The sequence below is a fragment of the Bubalus kerabau genome, chromosome 10, assembly GCF_029407905.1.
Source record: "Bubalus kerabau isolate K-KA32 ecotype Philippines breed swamp buffalo chromosome 10, PCC_UOA_SB_1v2, whole genome shotgun sequence".
Lineage (NCBI taxonomy): Eukaryota > Metazoa > Chordata > Mammalia > Artiodactyla > Bovidae > Bubalus > Bubalus kerabau.
This window is the reverse complement of record NC_073633.1, coordinates 57694012-57720083: the sequence shown is the minus strand read 5'-3', so window position 1 is coordinate 57720083 and position 26072 is coordinate 57694012. Positions and strand designations below refer to the sequence as shown.

General features: G+C 47.3%; 1 protein-coding gene across 7 annotated transcripts in view; it reads left to right on the top strand.

The window, feature by feature from the left end:
* The window catches only part of CGNL1 (cingulin like 1), a 169612-nt gene extending 144182 nt beyond the window's left edge, over positions 1–25430 (top strand). For all 7 annotated transcript variants that reach the window (XM_055537840.1, XM_055537835.1, XM_055537837.1 and 4 more), the window contains 9 exons: positions 14–166; positions 1069–1239; positions 5376–5537; positions 8562–8651; positions 18605–18688; positions 19629–19753; positions 20667–20775; positions 21157–21320; positions 22441–25430. In XM_055537840.1, coding sequence (XP_055393815.1) covers positions 14–166; positions 1069–1239; positions 5376–5537; positions 8562–8651; positions 18605–18688; positions 19629–19753; positions 20667–20775; positions 21157–21320; positions 22441–22576 — 1194 coding nt within the window. In that variant the 3' untranslated portion in view covers positions 22577–25430. The remainder of the gene's footprint in view (positions 1–13; positions 167–1068; positions 1240–5375; positions 5538–8561; positions 8652–18604; positions 18689–19628; positions 19754–20666; positions 20776–21156; positions 21321–22440) is intronic.
* The last annotated feature ends 642 nt before the right edge of the window (positions 25431–26072 follow it).

The following is a 26072-nucleotide window of genomic DNA, read 5'->3' as shown; positions in this document are numbered from 1 at the left end:
TTGCCATCTGCAGAGAAATCTGAGCCGGGCCACCCAGGAACAGAAGCAGTTGTCTGAGAGGCTCAAAGATGAGGCCGAGCAGAAGGAGCAGTTAAGGAGACTGAAGAATGAAATGGAGAATGAGCGATGGCACCTTGACAAGACCATTGAGAAACTGCAGAAGGAGGTAAGGGGCAGGAGTTGGGGAGGGCATGGGGCCCAGCCCCTTCACCCCCCACCATGCTGGAGGGCCTGACAGAGCTGAGCAGATCTGCAGTATGTCTCAGCACAAATGTGTCTGGGATTTGCAGATCCTCTGAAGCAGCTCTTCAGGCCTGTTGATAATTCCAGTTATGAGAAACTGGTTTAGAGAACGCCCCCTGGAGCCTGGGCCCAGTTCCTCTCATCCCTTACCCAAAGAAGCCTGCCGTTGTCAGTGCAGATGTCGCGGATGGTACCTCACTCAGAACCTCTGCCTTCGTGCCTAATCGATGTACTTGCTCCACCTTTCTTGTCCAGGAGCGTGAAAGGCAGTTTTAAAGCCCAGTAGTCGTGGCTTCTCTGCTCCCCTCTACCCTAAAACATCCAGAAGGGGAAAGGCATAGAGCCAAAATGGACTCCCCATGTTCTAGAAGCTTCCCTGAACGCTGGCCAGTTTCTGACATCTGCTCTGCGTCAGTCAGTTTACCAGCGCATTCATATCTAAGTAGAATTCTGTCTGCATCATTTTAACTTTGACCACAGTCCTGCCAAGGTATAGATTATGGCTTCAGTGTTTTTAATGAGCACCCTGCAGAGGCCCAGAGAGGGCGAGTAACGCCCCAGTTGTATAGCTGGTAAGTGGCAGAGCAAGAATAGGACCCAGGACCCAGAATCTAGCTCCAGAGATAGGCCTATTCAGGTCGCCACACAACTTCCACGTTAGAGGTGACTAATCTGGGCAGACCATGATCTGTAGACTTTGGGGGGCTACACAGGAGAGAAGAGGAGATGTGATGGGGTGCAAGCCTAACTCCCAGGCTCCAGATGAAGCCTCATGGCGGCAGGGTGGGTGGTGGGGTGGGGTTCACACCTGCGTCACTTCTCCAGATGGCCGACATTGTCGAGGTGTCCCGCACATCAACGCTGGAGCTCCAGAACCAACTGGATGAATACAAGGAGAAAAATCGCAGGGAACTTGCGGAGATGCAAAGACAGTTGAAGGAGAAAACTCTAGAGGCAGAAAAGTCCCGTCTGACTGCCATGAAGTTGCAGGATGAGGTAATAATGGCTGACCAGCTCAGTCCTGGTTTACCCGTGTTCAGAATCTGCTTTGAAACTCTTCCAGGAGAGGCTGGGGTAGATTCTTGTTTTCTTTTTTCCTGCTGCCTTGCCACACAGCATGTTTGATCTTCGTTCTCTGACAGGGGATTGAACTTGTGCCCCCTACACTGGAAGCACAGAGCTCTAACCACTGGACTGCCAGGGAATTCCCACTGGGGTAGATTCTTAAGACAGCATTTGAGCTTGATTCTCAGGATGGTTGCATCAGGGCAGATGGCATTCTAAGACACAGAGAACTCAGGGCCTCTGACGTGAAATTGGCACAACTTTAGTTTGTGTGATTAAGCCAAGATATTCTGCCTAAAAAAGCTTAGCGGCTGTTTATGGAGCAGCAGTGGTGTGCCCAGCTGTGTCTAAATGATTCATATGTGGTAATGTTTTAATTTAATCCTAGAACAAAGATTAATCAGGTTTTTTTGTTTGTTTGTTTGTTTTGCCATTGGCTTAAAATTACATGGACTTTCATTGCAGTAGAAGTGGTGGATAAGAGTTTCAGAACAACAATAATGGAGACAGAAATCTTCAGGAATTTATGAGTACTGAAAGTAGTAAAGTGTATTCTTGGTTTTATATTTAAGAATAATAGAGCAAAGTAACCCAAATGTTAGCTCCTTTAAGTCTTGACTTCTGAAGAAATGTGAATAATAAAGGGAATGTTTTTGATTATTTAATGGAAAGCTGAAGGCTCTAAAATGCCAGTACCATGTAAGCTGATTTCTACTCTGCCTCCTGCCAGCTAGATGACCTTGAGCAAGTTACTCCAGTTTTCTGAGCATCTGTTTCTACATCTTAAAAATATACAAAATAGTAATGATTTAATAATTAAATGAGGTAACATGTGAGACTATATGGCAAAGGATCTGTGTATCCTGAACACTAATACTAGTTTTTGTTATAATTCTAAAGCTTGCCTTTTCTTTTTTTTTTTTCATAAGCAGTACCAAGAGCACTAAGATTCCATAGGAAAACAAATTTTTCTTTAAAAAACAAACTTTTATTATCTTTGATGATCAAAGAAAGGTCATTCATGAGTCAGTGCTGAAACTGTGTGAAAGAACAATGGATATTTATTGCAGACTTCTACACTACTTCTGAAAGGAGCCTGATAACAGATCTCCTCTGGTTTAGGGTCTCAGGACACAGGACTTCTAGTAAGAACTGAAATTAGCGTATTGATAGCACAGTTCTCTTTGGCATTGAAAAACAATCATTTTCATAGCAACTGGGTGAGAGGATTCAGATATTTGCCAGAACACCAACAAATATTTGTAAGCTGCTTTGATTTCAGAAAATCAGTGTCACAGTGACCCTTGTCCAGTGCTGCCCTTTGATTTTTGTATAATGGTTATGGTGCTAAAATCTTCAGATTGGAAGGAACCTTAGAGACCCTCTAGTTAGATAAGGAAACAGATTCAGAGAGATTAGTTAGGGCCAGATGGAGACCAGTGTTGTTTGTAAAAGGGCAGTAATTCAAAAAAGAATTCCTTAAGATGAAAACAAAGACTGTACTTCCTTGATATTCTCACTGGTCTATCCTTGTGAGACAGTGTTTCCGTTTGAATGGCAGAAACAGACACCTCCTCCTTCTAGAAGGAAACTACAGTCAGAAACCACCCTAAGGGTGCTGGAGTCCTGGAGTTGTTTGAAACAAAAGTGAATCAATAAGCCAGGATCACATGGGATTCTTAAAAAACTCAAACTCAACTCTGTTCACCACCCTCCATCCCGTTTTGGTTGTACTTAGTTAAAGCTCTCAATAACAGAAAAAACTGCAAGGGTCTTTGCACCTTGAGTGCGGTAATACTGCTTTGTTTGCTGAGAGAAACAGGCCTTTTACCTTTTTTACCTTTGACCTAGAGCTAGAAAAGTTCTGATGAGGATCATCTTTAGAGAATTAAGACTGGAGTTCACTGTTGTTGCATTTATTTTCTAAATCCCACTTCGCCAAGGGCAGTTTTTAATTACGTTTAAAGTGAGCACTGGTAGGTTCAGAAGTTATTTGTCTACTTCATGATTGCAGACATTGTACTGCTAATTGTCTTGTGCATGTCCTTCTCGGATACTCTCGGTTATGGTAGAGCTCTTGGTGGATGTTAGGGACTGAGGGCATCAGAAGGCAGGAACGGGCTGGATGTTGGAAAGGATACCAAGAAGGAAATGTGAGCTGTACCATTACCTATCAGTCTGACTGTAAAACCCCCGTACTTTGGGTGGGGTATGACCTCATTTGAGTCTCAGGACAGCTCGTTAAGGTAGGTTTATTGATACATTTATCACAATACTGCAAATCAGGACACTGAAGCACAGAAGATTTTTAAAGACTTTTTTATTTGGAGAGTTTTTTTCGTGTCCTGGAGCATCTCTGTATCCAAAGAATGTCTCATCATCCTTTTTCCATGGAAGGGTTTTCACTTTGTGCTGTCACTCAGTCCCCACTGACGCCAGCCTAGGCTTTATCAGGAGATGTCTTCGTCAAGACTGTGCTGTTCTCGCAGAAATGTCGGGTGTTCCTGTTAGCCTCCAGCAGGCAAACACAGTTCCTAGTCTTCCCTCTGGGCTTCCTAAACTAGCCTAACCTGTTGGGTCCCCAAAAAGGTTGTCTCTGAGGCTTCCCCACTTTTCTGTGAAAACCACTCCCAAAGTCTGGTATTTCTTTTCCTTTTTAATATTTAATTACATACCAGCCTCTCAGCAAAGTGTGGTTTTAAAAATAATTTTATTTATGTGTTTTGGGCAGTGCTGTGTCTTCATTGCTCTGCTTGGGCTTCCGCAGCTGCGATGTGAGGGCTTCAGGAATTGTGGCTTGCAGACTGTAGAGCGCAGGCTTAGTAGTTGTGGCTCATGGACTTAGTTGCTCCATGCCATGTGGAATACTCCCAGACCAGAGATCGAACCGGTGTCCTCTACATTGCAAGGTGGACTCTTAACCACTGGACCACCAGGGAAGCCCCAAAGCTGTTACTCTTTACTGGAGTTTGCCATTTGCTATCATAAAGGAAATTAACCCATATAGTCTGTTCCTGAGACTGTTTTCCACCTGTTATCCTGAACCACCTCCAGGAGGGACGCTGAGAAATAAACAGACAGCCTTCACCGAATCAGTCCACAGAGATATTTAAGGAATACCTATTGTGTGCTGAGGTGCCTAGTCCCTTTGGGGAGAGTTCAGAGGAGTGGAAAACACCGCAACTCTTGGGAATCAAGCTCATTGTCTCTTACACTTTCTTCAAAGCTTTCAGTTCAGTGCCACCTTGTGGAGGAACAAAACACTGTAAATTATGACAACTGACCATATTCTTTTAGAAACCAGTGGTTTTCTCTTAATTTGTTTGTAGTAATAGATTTTGTGCCTGCAGGTTGCTTTGGAGTCATGATTTTAGCTTTTCTTTTCCCCTCACTTTAAACCTCTGTTGAGAGGAACCTATTACAGGTGAGCAAGATTATGCTCTGGGAGGTGCTAACTTAGTTCAGGGGCTTTCAAATATCTTTGACCATGACCTGCCTTAAGAAAGATGTCTTGCCTTGTAACACAGTAATGCATGCATCCATACAAACATATTAGTATCTAGTAGAAATGTTTCAGAAAACAATGTTTGCTTGTACTACTCTGATATTTTTTTCCATTTTATATAATGCTGGCCAACATCTACTGGATTGAATTTATAACCCAATGGGGTTTTTCTCTGTAGCTGGAAAATGGCTTCCTTTTTAAACAATTTTTGTTGAGGGAGGATGTGGACCATTTTTAAATTTATACTAAATTGGTTACAGTATTGCTTCTGTTTTATGTTTTGTTTTTGATTTTTTTTTTTTTTTTTGGCCCAGAGGCATGTGGGATCTTAGCTTCCTGATCAGGGATCAAACCCACAACCCCTGCAAACCAGGGAAGTCCTCAAGGCTTCTTTTTACAAAAGAGGAAACTGAGGCTGAGAGGGAGGTGGTGCTTGCTCAGGGTTTTCTGACCTCCAGCATAGCGGGAGCCGCTGTATCCTCTCCGGGGTCAGCCTGCGCACTCATGAGAGCTCTGTGCTCCTATGTGCCCAGATGAACACCCCTATATCTCCTCATTCTAGATGCGCCTGATGGAGGAAGAGTTACGGGACTACCAGAGAGCTCAGGAAGAAGCGCTCACAAAAAGGCAGCTTCTAGAGCAGACACTCAAGGACCTGGAGTACGAGCTGGAGGCGAAGAGTCACCTCAAGGATGACCGAGGCCGACTCGTCAAGCAGATGGAGGTTTGTGGGCAGCCAGGGTCTGGGGAGATGCGTGTGGGACAGAAGGGAAGCAGCAGCCTTTTTGCGCACACCTCAGCCTTTGGGAAAGTCTTTGGTTTTTTATTCTCTTGCACAGTCAGATGTTTGTAAAGTCATTTCTTTCTTTTGCTGTGCGGGGTCTTCATTGTGGCGCGTGGGCTTTTCGGCAGCACATGGGCATGTGGTATTTTAGTTCCCTGACCAGGGATCAAGCCCAAGCAGATTCTTAACCACTGGACCACCAGAAAAGTCCCTAAAGTCACTTCTTGATTTGAAGAAGAAGCCGGGTAGTTCATAGATTCATAAGATGTCAGTGCTGGAAGGAATGATGGAAATCATTTATTGTAGTCTCATCATTGTCTTGAAGAGGAAGCAAAATCATCCAGAGGAGATTAGATGATTTTTCAGAAGGGCACATAGATAGGGCACAACAGATAGTTTGTTGCTTTGGGTAGTACTTCCAACTGCAAAGGAGACAAGGCTGCTGTGAATACGGAGGGGCTCAGCCATGCCTTGGGTCCAAACCGCCCAACACCTAAGGACACCCACATGTTCCGCTTTTGTTCCCCAGATTCTGGCGTATTTTCTTACAGAGGGTCCAGCTGTGCCAAAACAAGCAGCAGACTGGCTCAGGTCACTTTTGGATAACCATGTATACATAGTCCAGGACAGTCTATCAGAAAGTGCTCAGCTGGGGTGATCTGTTTACAAGATGAAAACACAACACACTAGAAAAATGTGAGTAATAGAATCCAAATTTGAACATTCTACCAAGAAAGACAGGAAGAAACTTAACATCAGTCCCGCTGAACTTACAAAATGAATTTACAAGAACAAAACCTACCCCAAACCAGAAACCCCACCCCAAACCCAAACCAGAAACATCCACCCCCTACTCCCACACACAGCCCACATCCCAGTGGAATTTAGAGAGGAAAAGAAACACTTAAAAATCAGCCTCAGACCTATGGAAAAAGTTAACATTGTCAAGGTTTTGATAAAAGTCAGACAGTGCTCAAGGCCAGGAAGAGATAGCTGGAATTTAAAAGCTATGGAATTCCTGATTGTACTTTGCAAATAAATAGAAATAAATTTTAAACCTCCAGGGGACTTAGTAGCAGTTTATATCTAGGAAGTGATGTTTCAACCATTAAAGATGTTATTAGATCAGCCCTTTTGGAGGCTTAGAATTACTTGGTTATGGTTTTATCTTTTTTGTTTTTTTTTTCAAGATTGCAATATATTTTCCCAGTGTCCTGGTTCTAATCTCATTAGGGGAGGTCATTTTAGGCAAACTAAGCTCAACCCAGGTAACTAGGAAGTGATTATTCTGCGGCTCAAACAGTCTGGTTGAAAACAAGCTAAAGCTTCGTCAGGCAGTGATGTGAAAACCTTTGGTGTAATGACCCGTGGCCTGATCCCCTGAAGTCTCCTGCTGGGTTCTGTATAGTATGAATTGTAGGCAGGGAGAGAACCCTGTGAAGAGGTGCTTTTAGTCAACCTTTGAGTCATCAGGTCGTCTCCTTCTAGAATATTCTGACTATAAAAAACATATTCCGTTTACTAACTCAAGGTCTAGAAGCAGTGGCATAGCTAAGCTTCATTTGCCCCTGTGCAGTATTTTAGCTGTTTTTCCATTAAGCATGAATGAACAGCTCTCAAGACCCCACCAATGAGGCACACCAGCGGGTGCTTCCTCCCCTAAGAGGCCACTGGCAAGATTGTCTTGCTGTGACTAATATCTTGCTTATTCCTTCACTAGCACTTGATAGATTAATTCTTAGACTCAAGAGCTCTCTCATTAATGAGCCTGTAAACTCAGAAACTCAGGTGCCTGTTTTCTCCTGGGAGACAGGTCTTTGGGTTCTCTGTAGGTTTTGCTCACAACAGAGAAGGCATTCACAGACATTGAGTCATTCACAAGAGTTCAGTGAGTTTTATTTTTGGTGCACACGCAGGCTCGTCAGCCAACTTTGACAATCGCAGAGACGATATTTATGTACAGATGCTGCAGGCTCCCATAAAAACTTAAGATGCTGATTGCTTTTAGTGTGCCTGCCGCATGGCTCTGACTTAGTCTGGATGTATGACACATTGGTTGGTGACAGGAGAAATGCATGGACCAACCCCATAGCCTCCCATTCTAGGTGGGGCGGTTTGTGTTTGAAGCCTCTTTTTTTTTTTTTTTTGTATACAAAGCTAATTTGAAGTGCTTTTCTCTTAATGTTCAGTGATGTTAAATTAGGAGCCTGCAAGGAAGACAGAAATAACTATTTTTTGTATGATGGGTGGCTTAGCAGAATGGGCCAACACTGTCTTTATGTTACTCTGCTGGGACTTGGGACTACACCAGCCTTTATGAGGTTCCTAGAAGGAAAAGGCAGATGCGAAAGCCTGCTTCAGACTCTATTCCTGTGAAGGTCTTGGAAACCCTGAGCAGGAGAGAGGAAGAACATTGTCCTGATACACTCAGGGTTTCTGGCATTGTCTCAAAGATGTCCCGGAGAAAGTTATTGGGTATTTTGGTAATAAGCTAGAGAACTGGACATTAGCTTGGAAATAAACTCACAATTAAGGGAAAAAAGAGAACATTGTCCTGAGTTAGTTTACAGTAGTTAGAGAAGAGTGCCTTGGATGCTATCCTGGTTTCCACGTTGTCTTTTAACAGGTAACATATGCTTGTTAGGCTTAGGTAGATCTTTGTAAAATTACCGATTCATAGAGAAAAAAAAGGCTTGAAGGAAATATAAAATATCCTCAGTGGGGCAATTTTTTAATCCTTTTATGTGTTTTCTAGTTGCACAATTACGTTATAAAAGCAATAAAACAGGTTTTAAAAGATGTACTTTGCACAGTATGAGAAAAAGACACATGATTTTGCCAAACTCTAATTCATGGTGCTCAGCTCTGATGTCCCTGTGGTATTGTGCAAGGCAGGGCAGTCCTTGCTCCTAAAAACTTGGTCAGTGCAAGTTAAGTAGGCTGTGTTTGTAACTTCTTTCTCAGGACAAGGTGTCTCAACTGGAGATGGAGCTGGAAGAAGAAAGAAACAACTCGGATTTGCTGTCTGAGCGGATCACCCGGAGCAGGGAACAGGTACTGTTCTGTCGCTGAGTGATGTGTGGATCATCCTGCATGGAAAAGGAAATGTGAGAGGTTAACCCTGAGGATTTGGCTGGTGGAGGGGGAGCAAGTCCATGGCTTATGGAAATGACGGAAGATGGGGCGAGCCACTACAAGGGAGGTGAAATATATACCATAAAGTGTGTAGAATGAAAGTTTCCAGAGTGGCTATGGAAAACAGTCTCTTAGTCACAACAGGCAAAGTGCTTTTAGAGCTGAGGCTCGAAGAATCATGAGTTCAGCAAGCAATTGTATGAAATTTGGTGGCCACCACTGCATTAGTGCCATTGGAAGTAACTGATACGATGCAGTCTGTTCCTTCAAGAACTTTGCCAGTGAGTTAGCAGTGCATACATCTGTGAGGCGTTCATAGCATGGTAACAGTGCCATGCAAGCGAGTGATGTTTGCAGTTTTCAATCAGCAGGAGTTGCAAGGATACCTGATCCTTCCAGGAACACTGGGAGGCAGCCAGGGACAGTTCGCACTTTCCTCACACTGTAGATAATGGAACTGATTTTCCCAACTACACTTGGTATGATCCCAAGGTTTTTGGGATTTGTTTCCATTTTTTTAATTAAGGTTCAGAGTGCCTCAGTCATATCCTGGGGATGGGGTGTCACATCACTAGGAATGGTAGGTCTAGGAGTATGTCATCGCATCATTATTTGTTGGTGGTGGTCAGTCTCTCAGTTGTGTCCAACTCTTTGCGACCCCCTGGACTGTAACATGCCAGGCTCCTCTGTCCTCCACTGTCTTCTGAAGTTTGCTCAGATTCATGTCACCAGGCACTTAAAACAGCCTTGCAGCCCCCAAATATCAGACAAACTGAACCAGAGGTGGTTGCCTCCCTTGGCTCAGCTGGTGGCCCAACCCTAAGGCAGCTCCTCACTCAAATCCAGTTATTTTAGCCTCTTCTCTTTCCTCCCAGTATGGTTCACGGAGAATGGAACTGCTCTCTGTGATCTGGTCAAAGTTGAAAGTATTTTCCCTGAGCTGAGAACCTAAAGCAAGCCTGGGGAGGATGTAGAGGGAACCTACTTGTTTTATGGAAAAGAGTCCCTGTCCAGCCTCCTGCACTGACCTCATGTAGCTGTAAGGAAGCCCCAGCCTCTTTGAGTGAAGCTTCTAAGATCTAGACAAATGAGACTGTTTGTCCAGGAGATTTCTGAAGTCTTTTCTGAATTCTGACATTGAAATGCTGTGAGAGGATTTTATAAAATTAAGTGTCTAAGTCACCTTTTAACTCTTTTCTTCTCTCCCCGGGTCTGTGTTTATGTCCCTGTAAAGTTGGCTTTCACAGATGTCTCTAGTCTTTTTGCAATATTTGTTCTGTTTTCCTCATCATTTTTCTTTGTTCTCACTGCCGTCTCTGGGGTAGGGAGGGTAAAGCCTGGTGTCTGTTAAAGTGGAGAGACTGAGCATTGTGTTCAAACTGATGTAGGAATTACTGAAACAATAAAACAAACCCCTGAGACAAGTGAGGTCTCCTGATGGGAGTTCTCTCCTGGCCTATGTTGCCTTTGGATTTGTGAGGAAGGGTAGAGAATGGGTTGATCAAAGATACCTGCCTTACAGGAGAGCATTTACTTCTCTCTCAAAGTCAAGGTGAGAATCTGAGGCTTGCTTCTTGCCTCTTAAAGGTCCAAGGAAGGGCTCTGGGTATAGATGAGGGGGCCTTGATTCTGAAACCATTTCAGTCCACTTAGGTTAAATTCTAGGGATGTGCTGGTGCCTTCCTGCCAGAATTAGAGAAATGGGAAAGTTCTAAACCTAAGACCCCTTCTCCTCCGCCCCCTCAAATGCAGCTCTGTGACAGTTCCTTCACAGGAAGTGTCCCCTAAAGAACAGGAAATGGCGCCTGTCTGTTGTCTCCAGCCTGACTTATAGCATTGCTCTGGATGCTCCGCAACAGCCCTGAAACAGGAAGGTCTGGGGAACTTTGTTTTGGATCTTGGTCTCCTTAAAAGTAAAAAGTCAAAGACTGAACTTCTTCCCTCTACTTAATCTCTGCCTGCTCACAAGTACCTCTTCTAAATCTTTGCTTCCTCTGAACATCTCCCGTTATTTTTCCTCATCTTAGTTATAGGGCTTAAGTGGAAAAGCTAGAAAGAGATTTTCCCAGCAATTATAGTGAGTGGCCTACCCCATTTATGTTGTGGCTGTCTAAGCGCAGGTTGGAAAAGAGTTTCCAGACACAGAGCATTTCAGAAGGAAGTGAGTTTATTAAGAACAAAGAGCAGAGATAAGAAGGGTGCTGCAAGCACAGTGGGCCAACCCCTAACAGGCCAGGGAGAGTCGACGATGCTGTTAGAGCAACGTAGCCAGTGTATATAGCCTCAAGACCAAGAATTCCTGCTGGGAGGGTGGTATTATGTGTTGGTTGGGGTGCCATAGGGCGAGTACTAGGGTGAGCATTTTTGCCTAATTTAGGGTCAGGAAGCCTGCTGGTGATGATCTGGGGGCTTTTGGCAATGGTTACAGATGGGCACAGTCAGGTTCACAGGTGACCTTGGTTCGGGGCTCTGCTTCTGTGGCCTTGGGGCAGGACTCCAGATTTTGCAGAACCTTTGATCTGACAGTGACCTCCCAGGTTCATTTCCCCAGACTTTCTGTGTAATAGACAGAGAGGCAAGGCCCAGAGTTACCTGTGATCTAGCTAGGGCACATGGCTGACTCCCAAGGCAGAGTTCTGTCTAGCAGTGTGGGCAGAATGGGATGGACACCCACTACGTGCATAGCCCTGAGGCCAGGCTCCAGGGTTGTTGAGAGTAGCCTCTATCCTTGAGGTGCCGGGGTTTGAGGAGAGGCATGCCCAAACAATGGGAAATCATCAGAAAAAGCAGCAGATAACTATATGCCAAGGGAAGGGGTCAGGCAGCTAAGGAGGGAAAGACCATCACAGCACAGGTGACTGTGGACGTTCTTAGAGGAAGGCTGCCCAAGACCTGGCTTTGAAGATAGGGTAGGTTTTGGACAAACTACCAAAGGAATGGGAAATGAATCCTAGATAGAATGGAGTGGATGAATAAAGATTCAGTGGTAGGATCTGTTTTGAGGGGCACCAAATGGACTGCTGTGTTTGGTTAGGTTTCCAGTTTCCGTAAGGCAGGTTAAAGAAGCAGGTTGAAGGATTTGAAAGGAATGCATATCCTGAAGGCAGAGGGGACCTTGGAAGGTTGTTGAGCAGAACTGTGAAGCACACAGTGTGTGCTCTAAGCGGATAGATGGGAGGATGGGCAGGAGCCCAGGAACCTGAATGCAGAAGCCTCAACTGGGCTGTTCCCAGGGACAGAGGACAGGAAAGGGGGTTGTGAGACCAAACATTCTGTCCTTCTCATCTTTTTGTTTCCAGTTTCTCATGCTTACATCTGATGGTCAGTAAATGCTGCCAACATTATTTGTAAGTTCCCAGGCCTTCTGAAGCCTTCCTTTTCAATACGTGCTCAGGATATTCTTAAAATTGAAGGAAATTTGAATACAATAGTGGGCGCTTTATTGGTTTTTGGTCTGTTTAAATCCAGAAAAATCTCTTTTCCTCTCCTTCCTCCAAAACCTTGTTTCTGTTTATGACATTTTCCATCCTTATAGAGGGTTCCTTGGGTGCTGGGCACTGAGCCTGGGACTTGCATGCTTTCTCTTGTTTTCAGGGCTTACAAGGTTAAGTGGCTGCATAGGGACTCGAGACCTTTAAAAAGGTGTGGAGCCACGACTTGATTTCAGAGCCCACTACCTCCCACCTGTTGCCATCATCCCGGCAGTGGGTGGGTGAGGGTAGTATAGAAACACCCCAAATGTTTGGGTCTCTATTCCCAAGTGAAAAACAACGCCACACTGTCTCTTAATATGAGTGAGGATTTTTGTTCACCTGCTCCTCTCCTGACTCTCCTGTGTCCAGCAATGAGATGGCCCAGCTTGGTGTTTTAAAGATGACCCAGAGGCTGATGTTCTGGCTCCTCAGGCACTGCCGTGTGGTTCTGGTGGCTGAGTGCAACAGTTAACAGTAGAGTGGGGCCTAGATAGAAAGGTGTTCTCTAGGCCTTGGAGGCCAAGATAACCCAGCCTAGTGGAAAGAGCATTTGTTCAACCCAGGTGGCCAGGAGGCAAGAGGAAGAGTATCAGCTCGAGGGCTGCCCTGTTGCCTTGGCAACTGCAGGATAAGTCCTGGTAGATAAAGGCGTGGGCTTCTGCAGTCATGTTCGGGAACTGCTCCTGAGTGGCTAGCTCGCACTTGCTTCTCCGTCCACACCAGAGTGCAGTCACTGGAATATGGGCCTGGGAAATACGGCTCCTTTGCAGTCAGCGAGTGAAAGATCAGAATGGGATTTCTTTCTTTCTTTTTTCCTTTAGTTAAAATGATCCTGGTCTCAGAACTGCCTCCTATTGTAGAGGCTGCTCAAAAGCCCACTGTGTACAGTTGCTTACTAATAATTTTCCTTTCTCGTGATTGAGTATCATTTTTAGTAATAGGTAAGAGTGTGTGTGCACCAAGCCCTTTACAGCCCAAAGGTAAACACAGGTGATGGGGTTAAATATTATTATTAGCCATCATAAATGTCTCTGGCTTTTCATTAACCCAGAAGGCAGCTGCTTCTAATCCTGAGAGCTGGCTCAGGTCGCGAGTGCCTCTGACACAAACCCATTGGAATCTGACACTGTTACTTCCGACCAACGTGCTCAGGGTTTAGCTTTCTTCCAGTCCAGCTGTGATAAACTGTTGCCTTCAGCTCCTGTTCTGTTTTTGATTTCACTGGAAAGTTTTTGTTCAGTGTATTTAATGTGATTGAAGCGTAGACAGCACATGAAGCGCTAAGCTTATATAGAGAAATGTTTTCCCAGCCTCTGATTCACTTCCCTGTTCCAAAGGAGGAAGCAGGCTAAGTCAGAGGCCATTTCTCTCTCTTTTTCTTTCTCTCTCTTTAATTGTTGCCATTGTGGGCCTGGGGCTTACCCAGTGACTTAGTAGTAAAGCATCTGCCTGCAATGCAGGAGGGGTGAATTCGATCCCTGGATTGGGAAGATCCCCTAGAGAAGGGAATAGCAACCCACTCCAGTATTGTTGCCTGAAAAATTCCATGGACAGAGGAGCCTGGCGGGCTACAGTCCATGGGGCTGCAAAGAGTTGGACATGACTGAGCAAAGAGCAATGTGGGTTCAGTGTAGAAAGGACCTGATTTAGAATATTCAGGAGTCATAGGTCCTGTCCTGGTGATCGCTGTAGTGAGGAGCATGGCCGAAACACTTGTGGTTTATGGTGAAACCTGTCCTTGGGAGTGTTGTCTGTACCATCACGAGGTGTTCCTTGTGTAGGGATCCGTGTGGTATGTTTATTTTAGAGTTTAGCGTCTGGTGCTTCTTTTTGAAGAACTGAAGGAAGCCTATCATGTTTGCCAAAAGCCTTGATTTCCAAAAGATGGAAGGAAAATTGACTGTCTGGTGACAGTAACTGTTTTACAGCCTCAAATCTATTCCTTCCTACTCTTCACTCTGATTTATTTTGCATTTTATTTGAATAGCCATCTTTTGAGGGCATGTCATGGAGTCTGAATAATAGCTATTTTGCTTTTCCTTCGGAGAGTCACATTTCCCTGGGGTGCTCCAGGGAGGTCTTGACCTGTGGGGAACCTCCAGGAAGCTGGTTCCTGAGTGCCCGTCTGTACCAGGAGGCCTTGTTTCCTGCAGAATCCAGAATTTCTGGTTAGTAGCACTGAGGCAGCAAGACTTTGGCCAGTGGCTGCTGCTTGAAGTTGTAGCGTTTGTCCTGAAGCCCAGCCTGGGCCCGTGCTGTGGACCCCTCGGCAATCTTTCAATGCTCCTCGGTGCTTTTCTACCTCACACCACACGAGGTGTTTCTTCCTTTGAGGCTCCAAAGGACCCCACCCTACCCCCTGAACTCTTCCTCCTCCTAGATTTTGTCCTTCACTGAGGGACCTGGTCCTACAGGCTTTTAACCCAAAACTGCTCCCACCAGTCCTGAACCTCCCACCTGGGAAATGGGGGTTGTAACATCCTCCTGTGAAGTCAGGGACTGTCTTTTTGTCATGATATCCAGCCTGAATGAGCAGATGGACCCTCCCCATCATTCCAAGACCACCCCTCCACCAGCTCCCAACCGTATGTGTTCACAGACACACCTTCCCTCTCACCTTGATAGAGTGAGTCTTTTCTGGGGACACTCCCAAAGGTCTGGAGAGATGGGCTGGCTTCTGGAGCCAGAGGTTGGAGGTGCGGCCTGAGCCACCCAGCACCCCACAGTGGGGTGGGGGCCCCAAACATGCTTTCAATAGCAAAGGCCAGCTCCAAGGGCCTTACAGGCCATCTTGTTCAGTTTCCGTGGTTAGAAATGTGGAGTCCACATCCCAGAGGTGAGACGACCAAGGTCACATGTAGGTGGATGCAGAGCCAGGAGAGAAGCTGGGCCACTGCAGCCTGTCTGTGTAACCACTTCCCATTGCAGTCAAAGTTTAACCGTGTCCTCACTGAGGTCCTGGCCTCTGCCCAGCGGGCGTGAACAGAACAGGTTCCCCTAGGAGGCACATCGCGGTCTCGTGGCCCAGCCGTGCTGACGACCTCCGCGGCGGTGTTGGCTGGTTCACAGCCTTGCTGGGGGGCGGGGGTGCTATGAGGCTGCATCTGTTACCTGCGGACGTGGTGCTCAGAGAGCAATGACAGGAGTCTCCAGTGTTCTCCACAGCATGTGATTCCCCAGTGCCCTGGGGCCAGGCAGGGGTCGTGGGTCTGACGGAGGTGTCTACGTGCACTGACTGCTGACCTGTGCGTGGCTGGCATTTTTTCCCCCACTGCATTTGAGGATGCCCTAAGGAGAACAAGTGCCGGGGCCTTGGTTTTGTATGAAAGCAGTATCTAAACCCTAAGTCCGCTTGAAGCCTTTTCACTGCATTAGTCCAGAGAGCCTGAGCAGGTGGGGTAGTAGGCTGTGAGTAGGCGCCGCCTGGGTTCTTGCCCTGCTACTTCTGTTACGTGGATGATGGCAGTGGAGTGCTCTGTGTTCTCTGCTGTAAAGTTCTAAACCCCTGTGACTTAGAAGCCTGCCAGTCAAAAAATGCAAACTCTGAAGAGTCTTCTCCAGCACCACACTTCAAAAGCATCAATTCTTCAGTGCTCAGCTTTCTTTATAGTCAGCCCAACTCTCACATCCATACATGACCACTGGAAAAACCATAGCTTTAACTAGACGGATCTTTGTTGGCAAAGTAATGTCTCTACTTTTTAATATGCTGTCTAGGTTGGTCATAGCTTTTCTTGCAAGGAGCAAGTGTCTTTTAATTTCATGGCTGCAATCACCATCTGCAGTGATTTTGGAGCCTGAAAAAATAAAGTCTGTCACTGTTTCCATTGTTTCCCCATCTATTTGCCATGAAATGATGGGACCAGATGTCATGATCTTAGTTTTCTAAATGTTGAGTTTTAAGCCATCTTTTTCACTCTCCTCTTTCACCCTCATCAAGAGGCTCTTTAGTTCTTCACTTTCTGCCATAAGGCTGGTGTCATCTGCATATCTGATATTTCTCCTGGCAATCTTGATTCCACCTTGTGCTTCATCCAGCCTGGCATTTTGCATGATGTACTCTGAATATAAGTTAAATAAGCAGAGTGATAGTACAGCCTTCATGTACTCCTTTCCTGATATGGAACCAGTCTGTTGTTTCATGTCTATTTTTAACTGTTGCTTCTTGACTTGCATACAGATTTCTCAGGAGGCAGGTCAGGTGGTCTGATACTCCCAGATTTGAAGAATTTTCCACAGTTTGTTGTGATCTACACAGTCAAAGGTTTTGGTGTAGTCAATAAAGCAGAGTAGATGTTTTTCTGGAACCCTCTTGCTTTTTTGATGATCCAGTAGATATTACCAATTTGATCTTTGGTTCCTCTGCCTTTTCTAAATCCAGCTTGAACATCTGGAAGTTCACGGTTCATGTACTGTTGAAGCCTGGCTTGGAGGATTTTGAGCATTACTTTGCTAGCATGTGAGATGAGTACAATTGTGCAGTAATTTGAACATTCTTTGGCATTGCCCTTCTTTGGGATTGGAATGAAAACTGACATTTTCTGGTCCTGTGGCCACTGCTGAGTTTTCCAAATTTGCTGGCATATTGAGTGCTGCACTTTAACAGCATCATCTTTAAGATTTGAAATAACTCAACTGGAATTCCATCACCTCCACTAGCTTTGTTTGTAGTGATGCTTCCTAAGGACCACTTAACTTCCCATTCCAGGATGTCTGGCTCTAGGCGAGTGATCACACCATGGTGATTATCTGGGTCATGAAGATCTTTTTTGTATAGTTCTTCTGTGTATTCTTGCCACCTCTTTTTAATGTCTTCTGCTTCTAGATAGGTCCATACCATTTCTTTCCTTTATTGTGCCCATCTTTGCATGAAGTGTTCCCTTTGTATTTCTGATTTTCTTGAAGAGATCTCTAGTCTTTCCCATTCTATTGTTTTCCTTTATTTCTTTGCATTGATCACTGAGGAAGGCTTTCTTATCTCTCCTTGCTGTTCTTTGGAACTCTTCATTCAATTGGGTTTATCTTTCCTTTTCTTCTTTGCCTTGAACCTAAAGGCAAAGAAGGAACAGACAGTTTTATTTTCCTGGCTCACTTTCTTAGCTCTCTGGGCTTTTCCATTCCGCCCTCTGCTGGATGGTCCTGGGAAAAGGATGTGGGGCCTCTGCTTCTGAAGAGCATTTTTCACCGTTGCTGAAGGCATTCTGCGGGTGAGGCATGGAGATACCCACAGGCAGGCAATGGGATTTCTTTCCAGATGCTGCTCAGCGAGGTTCATTTCCTATTAATATAGGAGAAATCCTAGGGAAGGCCTAGCCTTTGCCAGGGCACCTGGAGTGTTCTTGCTGACCTCTGATCCTGGCATAAGAAGGGAGGAATCTTGCAGTGTCTGAGACATGCTGGCTATGGAAGCCTCTGCCGAAGCTTGAACTTGTAATGCAGCAGTCAGGAGCTCAGGGCAATCCTGGCTCCCCATTACTGGTTGTGTTGATCCCTGGCAAGCTGGGTGACTGACTTGCCCCAGTTTGCCTGGGATTCCCCCAGTTTTAGTATTCAAAGTCACATGTCCTGAGCATATCCTCAGTCCTGGGCAAGCTGGGGCCATGGGTCACCATCCAAGTTGGTTAGCTTCTCCAAGCCCTGGAGTCCTGAGCAGAGATGCTAGTATGTACATCGTAGGGTTGTGGCGGGCATATCATAGGATAAGTGTGCTTGGAGTGCCGAGCAGGGGTAGCAGCTCTGAAGGGCTGCCGTAACCAAGTACCATAAAGTAGGTGGCCTGGAGCAACCAAAATGTGTTTTCTCAAGTTCTAGAAGCCAGAAGTCTGAGGCCATATTCCCTCTGGACCTGTAGGTGAGCGCTTCCTTTCTTCTGGTAGTTTGCTGATGATCTTTGGTGCTCCTTGACTTGTAGACGCCTCACTCCAATCCTCCAACTTCACATGGCATTCTCCCTGTGTCTCTGTCTTACCTCTGTGCATGTCTGTCTCTGCATTCAAATTTCCCCTTTTAACAAGGACGTGGGTTATACTTGATTAGACGTCACCCTAATGACCTCAGTTTTTAACTTGATTATTTCTGTGAAGATCGTACTTTTAAGGTCGCATCTGAGATTCTTGGGGTTAGGACTTTAATATATCTTTTTTGGCGGGGACACAATTCAACCCATAATGGCAGAGTTAACTGTAACTATTATTGTTATTTGTATCATTGTCATTGCAATCATTGAGAACTCAAGAATATCTAAGAAACAGCTCCAGTATTCAAGAGGAGAAGACAGGGTGCCCCTGTCATGAAAAAGAGCTGACCTAGTTTTTGGAATTCATACCTGGGAACCATTTCAGCACAAAGGCTATAGGAACCACCCTGCTGACCTCTGGGTTTTTGGTCTCTGTGGTGTAGATGGAGCAGATGCGGAACGAGCTCCTTCAGGAGCGAGCCATGAAGCAAGACTTGGAGTGTGACAAGATTTCTCTGGAGAGACAGGTGAGGGCAGCTGGCCCCATGAGCCCCCTGATGCTCCTCGTGGCTTTGAACTAGAGCCCCGTGGTTGAGCCTTCTTTGCACAGCACGCCCAAGAACTCTGGAGCATAACTCATCTGAGAGGTAGAGGTTTTTCTAAGGCCTCTTTCCAGAGGGGTTATTCCCAATAATTTTAAATGTGCTTGTAAGTTTAGAAGCTGCAGAGAAGTAGAATTACAAGTGTTGTTTTCTAGATGCTAAAGAAGGCTAAATCAAATGAAAAGAGAAAAATAAAGTGTTGAGACTTCCCTGGCAGTCCAGTGACTAAGATGCCTCACTCCCAATGCAAGGGCCCCTGGTTCGATCCCTGGTTAGGGAACTGGATCGTGTATGCTGGAACTAAGAGTTTGCATGCCACAACTAAAGATCAAAGATCCTGCGTGTTGCAACTAAACTAAGACCTGTCGCAGCCAAATAAATTTTAAAAGCCAAAAAACAAAAACCAGTGTCCTTTTGTTTTTTGTCCAGAAAACAAAAACCACGTCCAATGCACGTGTTGGTAACAAATCTTACATGACTCATTGTATCTTTAACATGCCATTCATGTAAGTTCTTTACTGAATATGACATATGATATTTCTGAAGGAGCCTATTTCTCTTGTCCCACACCAATAGGTTTATAAAAGGCCAAGGTCAGGATCATTTGTCTGTTATCCAGGAGTCTTAGGATATGTCAGAGATTTCACTCAGGCATATAAGGAATTTGATAGAACCCCTTCTTTCAGCTTGTCAGGACACGAGTGCAAATGTTTTTCCTGGAAACATGCCCAGGTCTCCCAGTGCCACCCATCTGAAGATGGAAAGCAGGCTTACCCCAGTCACTGACCACACACTGGCCCGCCCTGTGCTCCGCACAGAGGGTGTGGTAGACACAGCCCCTCATGGTCTCCCTGTCTGATTCCAGAACAAGGACTTAAAGAGCCGGATTATCCACCTGGAAGGTTCCTACAGGTCCAGCAAAGAGGGCCTGGTGGTGCAGATGGAGGCCAGGATTGCAGAGCTGGAGGACCGTCTGGAGAGTGAGGAGAGGTAAGCCGGCTCCAGCCCTGGAGCAAAGGCCCTGCTGGGCACTGGGCATCACGTTACGGGGTGCTTTTACCCCTGTATCTCTGCCCATCTTCCTAAGCCTATGAGGAAGGCCGGGCAAATACAACCGTGCTGGAAAATAGTTTCCGTTTTGTAGATGAGAAAATTGAGCCCCACCAAGTAAGTAATTTGAGGAAGGTAGCCTGGAAGGATATTGTTGCAGGAAGACTAAGACTTGGGAGCCCCACTGCTCAACTCTTAGTTGTTCCTTTCTCCACGCCTTAGATAGGGCAGGCTGCCTCATAAGTTAATGAGTTTGAGCTGAATTAGATGAGAGGGGCCTGACTGTGCTCTAGGGGCTGGGTGTATTCAAGCAGAGGCCAAGTGGTCATCTGTCAGAGATGGACACATGGGTGGGAGGGCCACGGGAATGACCATATCCTTTCCTGCCCCATGATTATCTGCAGCTTGTCCTTGGACCACGGCCCAAGGGCCAGCTCCTCAATTCTTACTAATGGCCCCTCACCTTCCTAGAAGTTGTGTGTGTCTCTGTGTGTATGTGTGTGGAGAGCACTTTACAGTATCCATTTTCAGTAAGACTTTAGGGACTGGGTCAGGGCAGAAAACCCCAAACATTGACAGCCTGGCAGTCTGTGAATCTCTGCCTTACCAAGTGAAGTCTGGTACTGGGAGAACTCAGGGCAGGTCTGACCCCAGCTAAGCCTCTCTCAGGCTCTGCAGCCTCAGGCAAAGTCACTCCCCTTCTCAGAGCCCGTTTCCTCATCTGTCCATTGAGCAGCACTTTCCTCCTGTACAGCTGTGTGTTTCCCTGACCCCAAGCCCACGTCTACCAGGCAGCCCGGGGCTGGCTGCCTGTGGGACTGGGACGAGACTGTCTTCTGTTCTGCCCTTCCAGGGACCGGGCCAGCCTCCAACTGAGCAACCGCCGGCTGGAGCGGAAGGTGAAGGAGCTGGTGATGCAGGTGGACGATGAACACCTGTCGCTGACTGATCAGAAGGACCAGGTAGGGGACCCTCTGCAAGTTCTTTTGAGATTTAGTGTGGGCTGGGGAAGCCAGATGGAGGGGAGGGCTCGGAGGATGGACAAGCTGCGAAGTTGAGTGGACTGAGTCTTCTCTTTCCACTCCGCCCCTTATGGCATGGAATGGGGCCTTTGGAGCCCACTTCAGCAAACTTCAGACCTTGAACTTGGCTTTGAAAAAGTGGGATTTTCTGTCTTAGAGTCTTACCTCCACTTTCGCATGAGGCCTGTTTCCCACTTTGCCATATCTTGTTGCTTGAAGAGAAGGAGTCTGGACCACTGGCCTTTTCTTGCTGCACTGGGCGACCCACCAGCTCACAGCCTGCCCTTCCCCCCACTCTGCCCCGCAACCCCACTCCCACAGTTGAGCTTGCGCTTGAAGGCAATGAAGCGACAAGTAGAGGAGGCCGAGGAGGAAATCGACAGGCTGGAAAGTTCTAAGAAGAAGCTGCAGAGGGAGCTGGAGGAGCAGATGGACGTGAATGAGCAGCTGCAGGGCCAGCTCAACTCCATGAAGAAGGACTTAAGGTGGGCAAGTGTGTAGATGCCCCCAGGGGCTGTGGCAGCCCCGATGCTTGAGGGGAGCACGATGCTTTCAGAGCCGCTCCTGTGGCCTCTAGCCACCGTGGCCACTTTGGGGTCGTCCCGTCCTAGACATGACAGTGGCTGTATCTACTCCATTCACCCCATGTGCTCAGCAGGTATCACATGTGTCAGCCTCGTGTGGTGTCATCTGGGCAGTGATGTGATGTCATCTGGGCAGTGTCATCCCTATGACACACTGCCCAGTGTCAGCAGGGCAGGTATTATCCTTGTCGTCCGAAAGGGGAAACTGAGGCTCAGAGCAGGTCAGACCGGCTCACACCACCCTGTAGAGAGGAGAAGTTCCTGGGCCAGCCCTTAGGTTGCCTGGGTTAGGGAGAAAGGAGATGAAGTTGTGGGTTCCTGTTCTCAGGAGAACTAGGATATCCCACGCCTGGTTTCTGGAAAGAGCTGCTCTCTCAAGCTCCCTGGGCACAGCAGAAAGATATGGGATTAATGGGGGTGGGGGAACATTGCTTTCCTTGCCTCAGGGTCACAGCTTAGGGCATTGGAGTGAGGGGTGAGTTTATCTTCATCCTTGTTCATAAAGCTGGGCTTTTCCTGGAGGCTGATGGTGACCGGAGGCTTCTTGCCAGCTGCCCAGGCACTTCTCTCATAAATGCACAGAAGAGCCTGTTGAGAATCCTGTAAACACGGCATGTCTATCGAGAATCCAGCCCCAGGTTGGCATTAGGAGGCAATATATAAGGAGGCACCAAATATCTTAATCAAAATGCAGTATTAAAAAAATTAATGCAAACCAACCGTGGTGCACAGGATGATAAAATTTCACATTAAGATGGGATTTACAGCAGGACCCTGCCAAGCCACGTGGGAGCTTGAGGCAGGAGGGAAAATCAGGACTACTGACCTTGACCCAGCCCTGCCCAGCTCTCCGTCAGCAACAGCCTCCCGTGCTACCAGGCAGGCAGTTTGCTCCCTGTTGCTGTACATGCTCATGTGCCACCCACTGGGGTGGAGATACAGGCACCTTGAACCCCTTCACCTCTAGATCTGAAGTGAGCCTCAGTCCAGGGCCAGAAACATGCCCCCTGTTGTTTTACAGACTTAAGAAGCTGCCAAGCAAAGTGCTGGATGATGTGGACGACGACGACGACCTCAGCACGGATGGGGGGAGCCTCTATGAGGCGCCACTGAGCTACACCTTCCCCAAGGACAGCACCGTCGTCAGCCAGATCTGAGCCCACTTCCAGGGGCTGCAGTGGGAGGCGTGAGAGGGAGCGCCATCGCCTCCTCTTTGCAGACCAGGCATCTCCTCTTGACGTCACGTCCTCCTAGGATCTCTATGGTAGCACAGCTCTGGTGGCTTGGGCAGCAGCTCTTGCGGGGTATGTGTTGCGATGCCTGCGGCCACTTGGCAGGATGGAGCCCCTCTCTGCACAGCTGTCTGCTGCGCCATCTGCATTGCTGCTCCTCCCCCACATCCCCCTGTCAAGAGAAAGGGTCCAAAGGCTGGTTCCTATGCATTAGCCCTGGTGCGGGGGAGGGGATGATGTGTAGACTGTACATATTTTAAATCAGACCTTCTCCTAGACTGCTGCTGTTCCATTTTGGAATGTTGCAGAGGCCTTATGGGGTGGCTTGTTTGTAAAGTTCACATGTGTCTATTGAGTATTATTTTTAAAAATACAAAGCTACTAGATTTTTAAATATTATGGAGCCAGAGGCAAGAAGGAGAAGGTAGAATAAAGACCACTCTGGACCTCAGAGTTGGAGAAAGGAATTGTTGAGGGGATGAGGGACAGTTAATCCTGAGAAAAGAAGTTCAGGTGGTCTTAGTGAAGAACTCCCTGAAGGAAGGAGGGGAGGGTAAGTCTGAGGTCACTTGTATCTATGGTCCTTGGTTGCTTATTTTATCTAGAATTTTGTTATGATTTCTGAACCACACTGAGTCAATTCTGGTCACTAATTGCAATTTCTTTTGTGCAGGTAGAGTGGGGAGACTTGTATGTAAGGTTTTTCCACAAATGATGTGGTATCTGGAGGCTGGAGCCTTCCTCTCATTTCTTGTTGGTTCCTTCCTTCCCCTTCCCAGAGCAGGTCTGTAATCTATACTCTTGGGGCCCCTGGACCAGTTGTGGTGGGTGGGCACTAGGGGGGTTTGGGGAGCAGGATCACAGACTTAGACTTGAGGAAGAGGCAGGTGATGTGCAGGCAGGTGATGGGGAAGGAGGAAAGGAGGGGAGATGAGCAGGTATGTGGGGGTGTAGGTAGGAAGGAGGAGGAGAAGTTCTTGAAAGCTGGGGGATGTGTAGAGAAGAGGAGGGTTGAGCAGGATCCCAGGTTTATGTCAGGAGAGGGAGAGAAGAAGCAGAAGTCAGAGAAATGTCTGTACAAACCGGAAGAATCCTTCTCACTTCTGGGACGAGGGATAGGAGCCAACCTAAGCAGGAGTAACTGGGACCAGGTGAGGTCTGGGCTAGGCCAGGTCCCTGGGATGGAATTTTAGGAAGGCACTGGGAGCCTGCAGGGATCTGGCACTTCCTCCCGGGCTTCCAGTGGCGGTCCCCAGGCGCACCCAGCGGCCAGGGCCAGTCACAGCTGGTCAGGCCCATGGCCGGGAGGGAACCCTGCAAGTTGTATGCGTGTGAGTGTTCGGCTGCCTCACAGTGTCTCGACGCATCCTGGAACGTGAGAAGCCTGTGGCCCCGGCACACCCTGACAGGTGCCTGGAGGGCAGGAGGGAGCAAGGGGATCTCAGTGCCCTACCTACCCCAGGTCACAGAGCCAACCCATTGGGATTCAGAGTGGTCACCCCCATTCACGGGTAGGTGTCGTCAGCCCCCGTGGGTGAGGCCCCCAGAGCAGAAGCGCGAAGCCTGTCTCTGCCTCTGTCTCTGCCTCTGCTTACTTATTTAGAGTATGGAGACATACGTCCCTTTAACCATTCATTCATTTAGCAAATACTTATTGGACATCCATGATACCCCAGCCTCCGGCACTGGGAACACAGCAGGGAATACAGAGGCTCACAGTCCCTAACCTTCCTGGAGCGCTGTCAGGGGAGAGGGTGACAAACAGCAGCCGCACTGATGAACACAGGCAGAGCCTCTCCGGACGCATCCCAGAGCCCCTCCATTTTCTGGGGGACGCAGCGAGCCTGTGGTTGGTGGACTGGCTCACGAACCCGGAGCAGTCCTTTGACTCTCGCTCATTGTGAGTTCCCCGCTGCTTCCACCACCGTTAGGCATTTGCCAAGAAGCCTGCCCAGCAGTTTCCACCCCTCATTCCTACGGATTGGAGATGGAAAAGGTTGGGGTCCAAGAACCTTGGGAGCGCGTCAGCTTATGTCTTGGTTTGTGAGGAAGTTACTGCCTCTCATTCTGGCCAGGTCCTTCCGGTAGCCACGAGGCAGTCTGCAAGAAGCACACTGTCTGTGAAAAGAGAACAGAGTTCACCATTTGAAAGTCCTGCATCTTTACCCTAGAGGTGAGACATTACCCGTGTCGACTCACTCGCTCTTCTGCACTGTAACAGGGCTGGCAGTGAGCCGGATGCATGCAGTGTGCTGAGCTGGAAGGAACACCAGCCTCAGAGCTGAGATAGATGTCTTCAAGTCCTGGCTCATCTTAGCCCAGTGACCTTGATGGGATGACCTTGAGAGACATGTGTTCAGAGCAACAAACTATGCGGGATGAATTGAGGACCAGGGCTCCAGGTCCTTGCCAACTCTGACGTGCTATCGTTCTTTGATTTTATGTACACATATATTTTTTTTTCTGTTTGTTAAGAACTAACTCAAGAATATTTCCTTTAGTTAGTTTAAAAAGAAAAAATATTTTATTTAATAAACAAGTTTGTGGCCAAATGCTGTGCTGAGGAGACAATCATCATATACCTTTCTAATTTTTCTTCCTGCTTCTGAGTGTCATCCGACGATGCCGATAGGCTTATTGTGTTGGGTTTCTGCTTGCGGGTCTGGTTTGATTGCCTCGGTTTGTCACATGGAGGGAATTATCTTGGCAGCTGCCTCCTGTAAGTGAACTCCTGGAGAAAGCGAGTTTGCCTTTTAATAAACGATATCACCCAACAGGAGTCTTGACTCTCCCGTTATTTCAACTCCCTTGTTTTCTCCAGATCTTGGCTCCCTGTCTGCCAAGAAACAGCCCAGCTGAATGGCTGGAAAGTACTCAAGGTAGAGGAACTTGGGGCATTCCAGGCTGGGAGTTGGGTGGGAGGGGGTGAGGGGGGAACACAGAGGATTAAATGTACCCGGATTGTTGTGATGGTCTGAGCAATCCAGACGGCCCATTTCCAGAAAACGGCAAAAGGGGAAAGTGTGTTGATGACTGAGAATGAACAGGCACCCGCTGTTTACTCCTCGTTCCTGAACTGTGGTGGGTTCTCCTGCGATCGCTGTGTGTACATCACCTCATTTGATCTACAGCAGGCTTACAGCCCTTTTATATGAAACAGAAGTCACTTCTGTGTGGAGGGACCTACACTGCTGCTCCTCGGCTCTCAGAGCTGTGCTCTGCCCTGCCCGCTGGAGGCGGAGCCCTGCAGGCCCGGGGCTCCCCCCTCCCCCACCCCCCGGGGGTCAGCTGGGGGAAGCGAGTGAAGGTCAGTGTTGCTCTGCTTGTCACGCCCTCCTCCGTGCAGCGTTTCTGGCTGTGGTGCCTGTCGGGTGGCTGTACCTCCCCCAGTTCCCAAAGTGATCAGGGCTGCCCGCTGCTG